Consider the following 14,840-nt stretch of genomic DNA (forward strand, 5'->3'; position numbering starts at 1 on the left):
AAAGAAGAGCAGGGCTTCATATAGGTCTCAAGAATTTGTTTGGCTGTGGGTTCAACCTCTGTCCCTGCTGTGGTGCAGCTCAGTGAAGTGATGGCCATGGAGCTTTCCTCTCCCTGAGTCCTTTCCTTTGTTTGTATTACGGGGAAGAAGCCATGTACCATATTACACCTTTTTCCAAGAAAACTAAGATCAAGAATGACAGAAAACTAGCAGTCTCAGTGAGAATTAAACAAGCTACTCAAAATAAGTGATCTCTTGGGTGTCTGAGTAAATTACCACCTCCAGATCAGATTTTATTTATTTTCAGAACAAACTATTTCTTTGCTGGTAAATCCTGCAGTTTTGTTATGAATCCAATGAATTTTCCCTGGTAAGCGACAACCCTAGAGACAGAAGTGGCCGTGTATCCCCAGGGCAGATACCACACGGGCAAAAGCATTCCAGCATTGCCTCTTCAGCAAGCTTCAGCCCTATGTGAAAGGACAGGATCTGCAGGTCACATGGAGATTAGTCTCTGTGTCCTCCAGCCCTGCCCGCTAAAACTGCAAAGGAGAAATCCAGCTGTGATGACATCTTCTGGCTCCAGATTTCTCAAGCACTCGGAGACATGTCTGGGACCAAGCTCCCTTTCAGAACCCCAAATAATACAGTACCCCTCCCATAGGAACAGAATGAGATGCGATCATTCATTCTTTTCAGACTACCTGTGGTTACCAAGTATGGGGGAAAAAAACCCTCGAACCACACAGGCATGCCCGTACAGGGATACGGGAATTAGATTTGGATTGAGAGCTGAGAGAGGCTGCTACCATAAATCTCCATGGCACAATGTAATGTGACCTTGCATGGGTCTTGGAAGCAGCACACCTGAGTAAGAGCTGTGTCCTGACAGCTCCCAGACACACTGCTAATTTGCCCGTGCAGAGCACCATGCTTGAGTAGCCATTAGGGCTTGAAATACCTAAGCTAGCTTGCTTGGAGTTATTTGGGTATCATCTCCTTCTGGTGCTGGGCAGACGTGCCCTGTTCTGCATTCTGCTCTGCCTGGAGAAGGAGGTGAAGTCAATTCTAGGTGTAATAGCCTCTTACTGATGTCAAAAGCAACAATGCAGAAACAAGTTCTACACGCTTGCTGTCTTCTGCTTTGCTGCCTTTCATATGTCATTTGTCATCTTAGATTGTCACTTCTTTGATGTAGGGACAACAGCTTTTCTGTATGCACAGTGTCTAGCATAAAGGTGTTCCCACCCTACGTGAAGCATTTTGATGCAGACGCAATGGCGTAATGGCAATAAGAGGTGAAATACTCAGAAACCCTCTGCCGAAGAGCAGCAGCTAGAGAGGAACATTAAGTTTTGGTTCCCCTGCTTTACCAAAGATAATCTGGCCAAACCACGGGTTCTCTGCCATGAAAACTGTGCCTCAGGCCTCCAGAAGAAGGACAAATTCATGTGCTTACAGCTGTGAGACCAGCAGAGATGCCTCAGGGAAGGAGGTGGCCGTATCTGTCTTGAGTTGCTGATATAGATAAATTTCTTGGTACCATCGAGTCCTGACAAAAATCTTATACCCCAGCTCCTTTGGTTTTTCCTCTCCCCAGCTTTCCTTTGTCAGACTTTACAGCACAGAGCCACGACCACTGGTCACACTTTCCAAATTGCTGCAGGTCCATGGTTGGCTGGTCTGTGTGATCGATCCTGCCCTGTCTATGGGTGTCTAAACCCTTCTTTCTCCCATGGGCTGGAGCAGGGGTGAGAGGGAGAAAAGGCCTTTAGGGGTGGCAGATGCTGGCATCAGACAAGAGAAAAACCATCCCATTTCACAAGGCAGAGAAGATGGATGAGGAGGTCTGTCCATCCATCAGCTCCAGCTGATATTCCTGCTTTTCTCAGCAATTCAAGTCTCTCCTACCTCTGAGTCCCGGGGTTTCTCCTGACTCACCCTCCTCTTTCAGACCGTATTTCTCAACTACCTCCTTCCAGCACTCATGCTGCATTCCTATTACCACCTCCCCATGGCGTGCCATGGCCAGGTCCTGGGCCCTCTCTTGCCTAATGTTTCCTTCTGGCCAGCTGTGCTTTCCAGCTGCCACAGACCCTTCCAGCCCCAACTGTCCCTCTGTTTCCAGCATGCAGAGGTGCTTTCCTCCACAGCTGAGTCAGTCTACTCCCAGAAACAACCCATCCCTTCAGTTTCTGCATAAGAGTATAAATCCTCCCTGGCCTTGGTGCCTTTACATCCTCACAGTGCTCTTTCTCGCAGTCTTGCTTTGCTCTGAATGCTTTCCCCCTCGCTGTTCTTGTAAATGTGGGCCAAGCTGTAATGATGCAGCACACAGAAAAACACCTTTCTCCTGTGATCTTAGACAGCCCCTGGAATTAATTCCTGGAAAGCCATTCTTGGCCTTTCTGAGTTACGCTTTCCTGTGAACACACGGACAAAGTGATGACTGAAGAGGGGAAGAGTGGAGTGATGATTGGGGAAGGGTGGTGCAACGATTAGGTGGTCACCTGAAATTTAGGAAAATTGTCGATCCCGTGCTTTTCCTGTGTGCTGTGCTGCTGTTTGTGTTGCAGTTCACTCGGCAGGGTAGACGTGTTCGTTTCTCTGTTGCTCCCCTTCCCAACAGCAAAACAGCTGCACTGCTCTGCTCTTGGCAGTTGTTTCCTTCCAGACTATTGAGTACGGCTGCAATGGAGGGGTCTCAGCTAGAGGACACTGTGCAATATTCAGCTCCAATTAATCTCCAGCATCAAGCCTGTTCACAGCTGCTCTGTTACCCCAAACCATTGCACTTCATGATAGACCCTCTCATCCTCCCTGTTTTCCTCCCAAACCTCCTATTGAACTTTTCTATGAATTTTCTCTTCCTTGAAAGGAATACGTGGCTCCTACTTTTGGAGACACAAAGGGAGCAGGAGAGATTTAAAAAACTCCACGATCGAAAGGCTTAGGGGTCTAGCCCACTGTGCAATCCCTCCCAGCCTGGAAGATAGGAAGGAACCTAGCCCTGGTTATTTCTTGAGGGAGCAGCTACATGTCTCCACTTCTGTTGTTTTACAGGTCAACTTACAATTTCTCTTTGTGCTGCACACACTGAGATGATAGGGCTCCAGGCAGGCAAATTATTTGAGGAATATCTGGGACAGAGGCTTCTACACCAAACTAGCACCCCCTCATCCCAAAAGCATACACTGCAGGGATGCTCTGAGGCAAGTTGGAGGAGGTAGGAGCATGGAGACAGCTATTGCTGGACCTTTCCTCTCCCCCAGCTGCCTTTGCACAGTGTGTTGGGGATCTCTGTCTCTCACTCAGTTGTTTTTTCTGGACACCAGCCCCTCTTGCTGCCCCCAAAATACTCTAAACCAGCTCTTCACCCTGCCTACAATGTTCCCACTGTCTGTGGCCAAGCATGAATGCCCAAACGCAGGGAAACCATCCATCCTGCAGTCATGTCGTTCAGTAAAACTTCATAGTTGCTTCAACCTGTACTTTTTTCACCTCTCAAGCACCATTCCTTAGTCTCTGAGTATTTGATTTCTGTCTCCAACCCCCGCCTTCACGGGAGATGACATTCTTTTCTGCTCGAGTCCTTTCAGGCGCTACTGATCTTGAAGCTCCCCAATTACAACCACTTTTCTTGTGATGGTGACACCTTAAGAGACAACAGCAGCTGCCTATAAAGGGCCTCTGCCATCTGTTTCCTCTGCCACTTCTTTGAGACAGCTCTAGCTATATACAGAAAAATATTTATCACAGTACATTCACTCCCTCACTCAAAAATGAGCAAGAGAAAAATGTCTACTTTCATGATTCTGCCACTGCCCTTCAAAAACCCGTGACCCTCAGCCTAAGGAAAAGGGCAATGCTTGAATCTAAAAGGAAGCAGCAGAAATTCTTGATGATTGATCCCTTGAGACCCTGTACTCTGAAGGCAATTCTGGGAGGCATCTGCATTTGGAAATGACTCCTCATGGCTGGCTGAAAGGCAAAAGTCAGAGCCAGGCCACTTCATCTCAACCACCAAGCTTTCATACCGACCACGTCTGAAAGGAGATGCACGTGCGCATGTGTGCGCGCGTGCACACACCCACACCCCAACACACTTAGTTGTCAATCCTTTTCCACCACTTCCCCATAGAGGTTGAACGGGATGGGATCAAGGGGAGTAGTTCCTACCCAGGAGGACTATGGGCTAGAAATGTAAAGGAAAGAGAAGAAATGTCATCGGGGTGAGGGCTGGGGGAGAAAATGGCAGACATGAGAGATGATGTGGAGAAAAAGGGAAGAAAAGAAGAAACAGTGAATTCTGAAGGTGATGGAGAGAATGAAGAAAAATTGAAACCAAGAATAAAAAAAAAAAATTGACACTAAGAAAGAAAATTATTAGGCAACATCTTCAGGAGGAAATAAAGCTCCAGGAACAGGTTCTCAGAAATTTACTGGTTACAATGGACAGGTCACAGTAAGGTTGCAGGAGTCAGCAAATAGGGTTGGATCAAAAGTGTTTTGATTGACAGTGCTTGGTCTATCATACTGAATGAACATGACCATAAACCTGGGAAATATTCAGTGTTCAAGCGTGATCCATTGCATTGCAGCTACACTGGTGTATAAACAAGACCTGAAGAAAGAGAAGCTCTCTGAGCGATAGCAAATTTAAGAATGAAATGTAGTTATGAAGCAGTGGGAGGAGGAAAATAAAACAGACACTAAAAAAAAATCATGTTCAGCAGGAGAATGAAAACTGAGAAATAGGAAGAGAAAAATCAGAAAGGGATAGAAAATCCAGGGAACGGAGGTGGATAGTGTTATTCTTTATTTGACAGAATGTATACTTTCTACAACAAGCTAAATCGGAAATTTATAGTTGTTTGCTTCTAGCAAAAAACACACATCAGAAAAATTCCTACCCATGGATAGGATGGCATTGCATTCGCAAGTTTTTGTATACCTTCCTCACTTTCTGTTTTTCACAGCTAGCCTGTAGGGGTATATGCTCTGGGGGAATAGGAGCTGCAGGATAAAGGCCATACGCTTCTCTGGGGAGTTATAGATTTGATAGGAAGCTAGTATAAAAACTTCAGCAGCCTCTGCCACAGAAACAGAAGTGGATTTCACCTATCCTGCAGGGCTTGTTATGAAAACTCTGATTGTGTCGTTTGGAATTTTATGGGAGAGCTTTTCTGTAACACAAAGAGGATAAATAGGGCTGGGAGACAGAAAGCTGTCAGTAAATAAAAGAGATGCAATGAAAGATAGAAATGCAGAAAGAAGAAGAAGAGAAGGGTGAATGCCAGGGGGTTTATGGTCACCTCTGCCATTTTACATGCTCACCGATCCAAGGTGAGGAGTCCGTAAGAGGATTTTTGCCCCTCAGGGAGGGCAGCCAGGTTGAATTTTTCTAATGAGGGTGAAAGACGATGAAAATGGAAATAGTTAAAAAAGGAGCTGCTGGACTGGATGAACCGCTGCCATAAATAAGTGCAGAATCTCATTAACTTTGGGGCTCACTCACACTGGAAGTGAATTCAGCCCTTGGTTTGTCAGGTACGGCACTGGCAAAGCGGGGACATACAGTGACCTTGGGGGCACGGCTGTTTAAAGCACGCACAGCCCTTTCTCAGCCTCATTCTCCCCTTGCCTACACGGCCAGCGTGAGCAGCGTGGCTCCATCCCAGTCAGTGAGGTTGCATCAGTGCAAACGAGGGGAGAATCAGGCCTTCATCTCTTGTGCATAGAAACACTACAGTATTGTACGTCATCAGATGCCAGTTCAGTAATCATTTCCACAGATACAAGAGAAACGAGACAACCTTGTTTCTAATTTAGTCATGATAGCATCAAAGAGACCCAAAGCCTATTGCTTTCTGGGAAGCAGGGACTTCAACAATAATAATTCTTCGCACATATATAGCACCTTCATTGCTAACTACTTACTTTATACCCTGGGGTGTGAAGAAAAAGGACTCCACTTAATTCCATATGCTCTTAATTGCTCTCTATCCCAGATCCTTCCCAGAAAAATATGATAGAAATACCTAAACTCGCTGTTAATTTGTCAAATTAGGGCAGTCATTGACACCAGCAGAAACGCAGGCCTAGTTTGCATCTTATATTGCAACTGTGTAGCATAACATCTAGAAACAAAAGAAATGCCAGACTAAGTAAATCTGAGCTCCGTTTAATCCCTGACAAATGTTTCAGGGAAGAGGCAAGAACCACATGGCAGTCAGATAGGGGATAGACTGCCCTTGTGAATGTTATCCTAGTTTTTATGGCAACTGGCTTAATTGCTGAATTATGAAACACCCAAAATGCTGTTCACATCCATTAGGAGGACGCTTAATTTTTGTGAACTCTGTCGTAAATGCCCACTTGCTTGCTAAATGTTGTTAAAATCTTGGCCACGGGAGCTCCGGTGGCAATGAGCTCCACAGCCCTGATACGCATCAAATGAGAAAGCTTTAACTGGGTCTCCGGTGACTCACGTCAGGTCCTCTTGTCTGTGTGCTACAAAATGGGGAAATCAAGAGCTACTGATCCATCTTCTCTAGCCCATTCATTATTCAATACAATCCAATCGCTTTCCCTCTCATTCACCTCCTTTTCCAGGCAAACATGTCTAGTCTTGCAGGCTGCCTTCATACGCACGGTCTTTCCTCCTCCTCCTTCTCCCTGTCCCCCTTTTACAAACCCTCTTCTGACTTTGCAAACCCCCCCCCTTGGATGGCCCTTGCTCCTGCACTCTCTGCTGTCCCCCCTGCTCTATCCTTTATGCCTGGGGACTTGCTGGCGGTGGATTTTCTGTCTACAGCCATGTGCTGCACTGGGCCGCTAACAGCAATAGCCCTGTTTCTGGGATCCAGCGAGCTGCCGTGGTTCGCGTAGAGCCCTGCACGGTACGCAATCCCCCTTTTCCCAGCAGGTACCCTCTGACCTGACTCACTGAGGTTCGTTCAGCTTGATCTTTGAGATCCACAGGGCCTGGAGACCCCAGCCCCATCCATTTCACCCCCTTAGGCGTTCCTGAGCATCTCAGAGAAAAACCACCCCCCTGTAAATAGCTTGAAAAGGATGACTGCTTGCTGAGCCACTTCTTCCTGACAACCGGAGAGCCTTCACTGTAGTGCACAACAACTGCCCCAGGGTTATGGCTACAGAGACCCTTATTTTCCATTTGGATCCCGGCCTGATCCATGTCTGAGAGTTGCCAGGGAGGGTATTTAGGGCTGCTGTGAGCTCCTTCCAGCCCAGTTAGCTGGCTGCATGCAGATGAGCCAGCTCATCAACTGAGCTGCCAGTGAGCCCTCCGGCCACGGGAGGTTGGAGGCAGCAAAGTGGAGGGATGTCAGCTTGACCACAGGCAACGAGCAACGAGGGGAGCAGAAGGAGGGGCTTGGGTCTCACCCCCCCTCAGAGGCAGCCAGGCTGTCCTGGGGGGCAAGAGAAGACAGCGACAGCAACTGGTGTCATACGCTGCTTCGAGGAGGGGGAACACTGGGCAGAGAAAGGAGGAGGGGGAGAGCCGGAGAGGGGATGGAAAAGAGTTGCTTTAGAGAGTGGAAGCGGCACGGCTCCAGAAGGACGGGGTCCTTCAGCTGGGGGGGGGAATGACTGTACGGGAGATGGGGGAAAGCCAGGGGGAAGTGATGGCAGGAAAGAGGACAGAGAGATGAGACGGCAGGAGCAAAGGGGACAGAGGAGAGCAAGGGCAAGACAATATAACAAAGGAAAGAGCAAGGGGATGGGCCTCAGAGAACTTGGAGAGAAACAGGCAGAAATAATGAAGGAGAAGCTGCTTTTGAGAGAAAGCACAGAAGAGACATGAAGATGAAAGAGAAAAATAAAGAGGAAAAACAGAGGAGGAAAAAGAGAACAAATTAAAATGGAGATGGATAGAATGAATCAAAGATGGAGGGTGAGGAAAAAGCTGGGGTCATACAGGCAAGGGAAAAATAACTTTTAGGTGTACTGTATTTACAATACGTTCTGCATATGCCTGACCTGTTCTGCGCTCTGTGTTTCCCCTGCCGGGTAGCTGTCGCCTTGGGATGGAGGTTGCGGGGGAAGGAGAAGGAGCGAGAACCCCACTGCTAACCCATTCCCCTGGCAGCAGCCCCCTTCCCTCCCCGAAAGCCCCCTGCAAGGGGGAAGGTTTCTTGCCCCTGAAAGGCAGCGGCACATCCCCTGACAACGAGTGCAATATGGAAGGGAGAAGCAGAATGGAGCAGCGAGGGCTCCCCCCTGGGATAAACCGGGTATGCTTGATTGGGAATCTGCTCTTAAAACAGGGGCAGGGGGCAGAGCCATCTGAGAGCCTGAAATGTTCCCTGCTCCCCCCGGCAACCTCCTCGCTACTGCTTTTAAATTAAATAAATATGGAGATTCTGCTGTCAAACCTCAGCGGTCCTCCTCCCCCCAAACTCTCGCTTAGATCGTACCAAAGCGCAGCGAAGTGAGACGGGGGCTCAGAGGGCTACATGGGGAAAGGGATGGGTTAAAAAGGGGCCATTGGATAGGAATAGCTCCTGGTCTTCCTGGCAAAGAGACATTTGTTCTATCTCTGTGTAATTTCTTTATACATTACTGCTGCCACACTGCATCTCCACGTCCCTCCCACTGCATTTCACTCTCACTCTCTTCAGCAAGGCAATTTCTGGTGCATTTCAGGACAATATTAACCCATTCCTCTTTCTCTGTCAGTAGGAAGGTTCGTAATCTAAAAGCAATTTAAAAGTCCATTCTAGCAACTCTCTGGTGAGGAACAGCATTTCCTTGTCAAATCTTACAAAGGAACCGAGCTTGCAGGTCTCAGCCCCTCAAATCCCTGCCTGCTCGGTGACTTACAGTCAGGTGTGAATTCAAGCTGCAAACCAAAGCCACCCAAGTCCAGGATCCCGAGTCATTCTCCCTCACCGTCTGCCACCCCACTTTTTAAAATCCTTTGTCTTCCTCTTCATCCAAGGCCTCTCCGGCTCTGCATCCTCCTTCTCCCTGGCAGATGCAATGCCGGCAGCAATCAGCTCTGTGCCGGGCCATTGCCTCCTGCTGCATCTCAGGGCTGTGCTAGGCTGCTCCCGGTCCTGAACCGTGAAGACACGGAGACCCCGACTTAATCTACTGCTGTTTTCACTACGAGTTCAGAAAAGCCCCTGGATTAGGACAGCAAGAGTCAGGGAAAGGACCCCGGTAGATTTGTGGATCCTTGGAAGTAGGACGGCAGGCAATTCCGCAGCGCAAAACAAGGGACGCTGAGAGAAACGAAGGATAAAAGAAAGGAAATTGGGAAAGGTAAGAGGGAAGATAAGGAAAAAAACACTCATAAGATGGGTGTGAAAGGAAAGAGGTGCCCTGGGAGCAAAGAGCAGTGGGAGAAGGCAGTGCGAGGAAGCGACGCAGCGCCAGAATTGTCTGGCAGAAGCTTGTCCACTGCCTGTGCCCTGCCTCACTTTGCTGTCAGCTCTTCATTTTTGCAAACACTGAAACTGCACTTAACTCTTATGCGCTGCTCAGATATAACAAGCTGGAAAGGGAACAGATCAGCTCATTAATTTTCCTTGGGAAGGGTCTCTAGGCAGGAATTATTTTCTGCACCAACATCCATTCAATTACTTGCCTTCACACCAGTCAGATCTACAGGGATGTCTAACCCCATGCGCATCACTCATGCCTGCCTGCCCTGGACTCTTCTCTCCCTCGTTCTCGGTATAAAAGCCTCCCAGACCTATCCCTTTCCTAATAATAATGACAACATGACAAAACTAATAACCTACAGATATAAAATACATTTCATTTGCTTGCTTCGTAAGACCCTGATAAGGCATCGTCGCTCACTTTTTGAGATCCTGCAGGAGATCTACAGGAGCTAATGAAAGAATTAGACAAGGCATCACTCATAATAAAAAGTGGTTTTTAAAACATTGGGTGCCAAGAAGGAATTAGGCTGGAAGATCCGCAGCCATTTCGAAGTTGTAAGAGGTGCAGTATCCATGTGTGGCATGAGCTTGCAGATCTCAATTGCTTGGTGTACGTGTGTGTTTTGTGCCTACGCAGTTAAAGGGCTGAGAAATGCCATTTTTCTTGAAGGGCAAAGATTTTTGAATGGCCCGGGGACACATCTGGGCAACCCCAAAATCTGAGAAAGGATTATCTCAAGGAAGATGAGGAAAAAAAATCAGAAGTGTGATCTGCAGTAATGGGAACTGACACCACCTTTCTGCTTTGGCCCCGCCATGGAGCAGGGGCTCTCTGTAGGACACAAGAAAGGGGGGAAAGAAATCCTGACAGAGGAGGAACATCCCAAATGACACTCCTTTGTGGAGCAATACAAAGATCTGAAAATCCTGACTGAAATCCACTGTGGGGAACAGAATGACTGAAAAGAAGGAACCCCAAAATTGAAAGCCCGGGGACCAAATTCTCTAAGAGGAACTTGCAATTCTGACCGCAGCATATCTGTGTGTACGGCCTGAGACTGAGTCTCCACGTCCATTTTTGCTACTGGATATCTTGGCCAAGAAGAGAAAAGACAATTTAGCACCGTATTTTGAACACGAGGAGCCCACCATCTCTGACAGCCTACAGTGTTGACTAATGCCAGTGTTCCCCCGCATCCCCAGAAATGAAGGCAACCTCATCAGAGGCTTCCTACCAGTAGCAGGAGGCAGTTTGGGCTCTTTCTCTGATTATTTTCTTGTTACAAAGCCTCCTGCCTTCACTACCTCCCCTCACCCTATAGACCTGCCCCGACACCCACCCCAGGCAGCAGAAGCCCGTCTGTCCCACCCGCTTTCTCAGGTGTCTTTGCCACCCCGTGGGCAGGCTGTGTGAGCAGAGTCCAAGGGTTTTGCTGTTTTTACAGCCTGCTGGGACCAAGCCCTTCCCTCCACAAATCTGCCCCCCCTCTGTATCACGGGGGAAACGAGCTTTTCCTGCACCCTTCTCCCTCCAGCTCACCAGCAGGCAGCTTTCACCAGGGAAAGCGAGTCAACCAGGGACACCTTTCTGATTCCTTCTGCTGAGAAAGAAGATAAACCCCCCCTCTAAGGGGATCAGACATGATAGTAAGAGACCCGATGTCCAGGGGCCGGTGGGGATATTTGGCTGTGCTGTTCTGGGAACAAGAACGTGCCAGCCACCAGCCCATGCAGGCTGTGGGGCTGCGGGAAGCCAAATGGAGGCATCCCGGTGCCAGACCTGTGCCGTACGCCCCCCCCAGCAAAGCAAAACCCATGCTCAGGCCCTGCTCGGCATGTGGCCGTAGGGCTGGTTTTGCTTTCTGCTGAGATGCTCTTGCTACCCAGCCTTTATCCAAGTTTTGGTGCAACCTGTGCCCTCGGGCTAGGAACTCAGAGCTGGGCTCAGCTCTGGTGTGGTGCATTGCACCCTCCTACCCCCCCCACTCTCGCTGCTTCTGCCCAGCACCCAGGGGCTGGAGGAAGGGGCCAGCCCAAGATTTACACAGCTGGAACACGCTGCCAGGGCCATGCAGCTTGTGCTCAGGCTGCATTTCACACCCCTCATGCAAGGCTGCAGTTGGAGCCCGCTGGAGAGCATCAACAGGGAGGGCAGGGGGATTGGGCTGGCGGCACAGCATCGAGGGGGGCCGGGGGCACTTTGGAGCTTTTAATTGGAAGCATCCTGGTGCTTTCCTTTGCAGTGCAAGCCACTTCTCCAGAGTGCCTGTGGGGTCCTGTCAGATGTAAAGGAGAAGGAGCCCCGAGCTCCTCCGATCTGACAAACCTCACCCGCCCCTTCCTCCTCCCCCTCAGACCGCGTCCCTCTGGGTACGGCTCCTTGGGCAGATAGACATGATCTGAATTCACTGCCTCTCCCGGCCGGGGTCCTCATATCTCCTGCCTCCACCCCAGCATCCTTCCACCCTCCAGCCTGGGGACACAGCTCAGGAAGGGAGTTCTTCCCCACAGCCTCCCTTCCCCGCATGGCTTTCCGTTTGGGCTTCCTTTTTTTTTTTTTCCTCCCCCCCTTCCCTCTCTCATTAATTTTTAATTAAGGAGATGTCTCCTTCCCCTGTCGTAATGAATAGCTGTGTGAAAGGCTTTTCATTTTTTGTTAATATATACCTCTATATATTTATCTATTTGGAGGAAATGTGTGCGTGCGTGTGAGCGAGTGTGTTTAAAATATCCCCCATTAATTTACTGCTATTGATTTTCTGGCGTGGAGACAGCATATAGTATTCAGCATAGAGCTCCTCTGCAGGATATGTTAAAAGGCAGCAGTTTGGGTTGACAAAGGGCACTAAATGCAGTATGCGTCAAATAGACCATCGCTCAATGAAGTCACTTAGCTATTCAAAACATGTCCAGCCATCACTCAACCGTTTGCACCAAGAACAGGGGGGAAATTCGCGCTTCTTCCCGGACACAACCATTTCCAAACAGCAGCTTTAGCTCGCTTTGGTGAGAGACATCAGAACATACATAGTTTATTCCCCCCTCCCCCCCTGCCTTCCATCTCCCAGTGCCGGTCTTAGAAAACCAGTTCTGCGGTACCCGCTCCCCGTTCTCTCCTATCGGGGAGCTCCAGGCACACCCAGCTCTGGTGGACACTGACAGACGCAGAAATTATCCCTGGATGTCCATAAAACCCCCGGCAGCCCACCCCTCCGGCTGGGAGCTGATTCATAAACAGGGCTTTTACAATAGGCTGTAATGTGTGCTCTTCTGCTCTCGCTCGCTCCTTCTCGCTACGTGTGTAACATAAACCACGCATTTACATCGGTTGCCCCTATCCCTCCAGCACAGGCTGAAGACCACCTCCCCAGCCCACACGTACGCCAATAGCAGTACTGAGCAACACATATTTAAAAGCGAATCACTGGCCCCTCTTTTCTTTCCCCCTCCCTTAGGAACGTCTGATTCCAGAAGTTGGCTGCGGCGGTGTCTCTTCTGCCATCAGACATGTCACTGAGTTGCTGTTCAGTTTCACCACATCAGACTTAGGCTGATTTTTCCATTCAGAGACTTGTTTATTTTTAGCCTTTACCATAAATCTTAAAAAAAAAAAAAAAGAAAAAAAAAGCCCCAAACAACCCCCACCCCCCCCCAGCAACAAAGAAACGGGGGAAAAATCCCAGCCCCAAACCAAACTGATCAGCCGCCAACTAGACCCCTCTGCACCCAGCCCAGTGAGATGTGGTTGCTTACAGACATTACGAAATGCTCTGAACTCTGGCTCGAGATGACTGGAATCGTTAGCTTTACTGTATGAGGCATTTTGGACATAACAGGGTTGCTTGCCTTTCTCTCTTTTTCCCTCCTAAAGTGAACCAATAATTGCATGCAAAGTGCTTTGCACTCACCCCCTCCCCACATCACCCCTCGCTCCCGGTCTTGTCTTTGCAAATAAGCCATTTGCAAAGAGAGCAATTCTTTCACTCTGTGGTTACAGCCGGAGCACAGCAATAATACAGCATTTGGGCATTGCTTTCACAGGCAATACAAACAAGCTGAAGACAGGCAGACCGCACAGTTGCTGTTTGAAAGGGTCTCCCAGTGTTTTTGTAATGCACACATTATTCCAGTTGGAGGGGGGGAAGTGAATTTTGTGGGAAGGGGAGGGGGGGAGTGTGGGGAAGAGGAAGGGAGAAGGGAACGGAGCAGAGAATGTTTTGCCTGTCTTCTTGCCTCTGTGCCCTGAGTAACTGAGCCCACCGCTCCTGATCTGTGGTGAAAGGAATGAAGTGAGAAAATGGTGGAATGTGGAGGGATTTATTTGGGGGGGGGGGGGAAACGGGGGGGGGGGGGAGGGGAAAGGGGGGGGGGAGATCCAGAATCAAATACCTTCCAGGCAGCAGGTTCTCCATAATCCAGAATGGGTCATGACTTCCTCGTTCTTTTTGCTGGTTTCGTTCTCACTGACAGTTTTAGTCTTGCAAACCCCTCTGGAGTAAAGCCAGTAGTCGGTCCCCACAGCTATGGTCATCAGGCTGAAGGCAGCGAAAGCACCAACGGTGGTTAAAAGCATCTGAACACCTCTGTCAAAGAGCCCCATAATTCTTCATTATACAAATACCCAACCGCCTTCTGATTCTTGGGGTGTGTGTGTTTAATAAAATAAAAGAATAATAATTCCGACTAATAATATAATGGGTATATATAGAGAGATAGATATCAAAAAAGGGAGGTAAGAAAGCCCACGGAAAAGAGTGTAAATTAGAAAGACCACACGGGAAGAGGCTTGCCTTTTAAATCGGAAACGTTCTGGTTGAAATATAAAAAAAGGAAAAAGGAAAAAGAAAAAAAAAAGAGAGAAAAGAACCAAGAAAAACCAAACAAATAAAGAGAGAACCCCCCCCAAAACGAGACGCCTTAATCCCTTTTTCTAAAATTCTGGTCTCCAGTTTCCATATGTAATGGCTAATTTGGAGATGGCTTCCACAGTGAACAGGGGAGCAGCAGCAGCATCCTCAACACAATCTCTCATTATCTGGACCTAGACAGTTAGAGACTGTAAGAGCAGAGATGCAACCTTCAGTCTTCTTGCTTAGCTCTGCAGCCTGCGCCATGAAAATCCTTTTCCTTCCCAGTTATCTTCCTTGGGTTTTTTTTTTTTTTTTTTTTTTTTTCCCGGCAGCGGCAGTCGCTCCAATCCTCTCTCACTTTCTCTCGCTTGCTTCTCCTTCCTTTCGCTCGCTCCTACCACCGAGCCAGACCGCCCAGTATACTGTAAGCCCTTGATTTCAGCTGAACAGGTGCCGAGGTCTTGCCTCCCATGGCTTTCCCGCACAGCCGCGGCGCTCGCTCCCGGCGGAGGTGGGCGAGGAGAAAGGGGGGCTCCTGGGGGCGGCGGCGGGGCGGAGGAGGAGGAGGAGG

General features: G+C 48.8%; 1 protein-coding gene across 2 annotated transcripts in view; it reads right to left on the bottom strand.

The window, feature by feature from the left end:
- Positions 1-14,573, bottom strand: part of CACNG2 (calcium channel, voltage-dependent, gamma subunit 2) — a 52,437-nt gene extending 37,864 nt beyond the window's left edge. The window contains exons 1-2 of one of the 2 annotated variants that reach the window (XM_010585395.1): positions 14,497-14,573; positions 13,809-13,954 (exon numbers count right to left, since the gene is read on the bottom strand). In XM_010585395.1, coding sequence (XP_010583697.1) covers positions 13,809-13,950 — 142 coding nt within the window. In that variant the 5' untranslated portion in view covers positions 13,951-13,954; positions 14,497-14,573. Of the gene's footprint in view, positions 1-13,808; positions 14,020-14,496 lie in introns of those variants that run through there. The other variant, XM_010585393.1, reaches the window with a different exon arrangement.
- Between the last annotated feature and the right edge of the window lie 267 nt (positions 14,574-14,840).

Source organism: Haliaeetus leucocephalus, unplaced genomic scaffold, assembly GCF_000737465.1.
Source record: "Haliaeetus leucocephalus isolate CR32 unplaced genomic scaffold, Haliaeetus_leucocephalus-4.0 Scaffold101, whole genome shotgun sequence".
Taxonomy (NCBI): Eukaryota; Metazoa; Chordata; class Aves; order Accipitriformes; family Accipitridae; genus Haliaeetus; species Haliaeetus leucocephalus.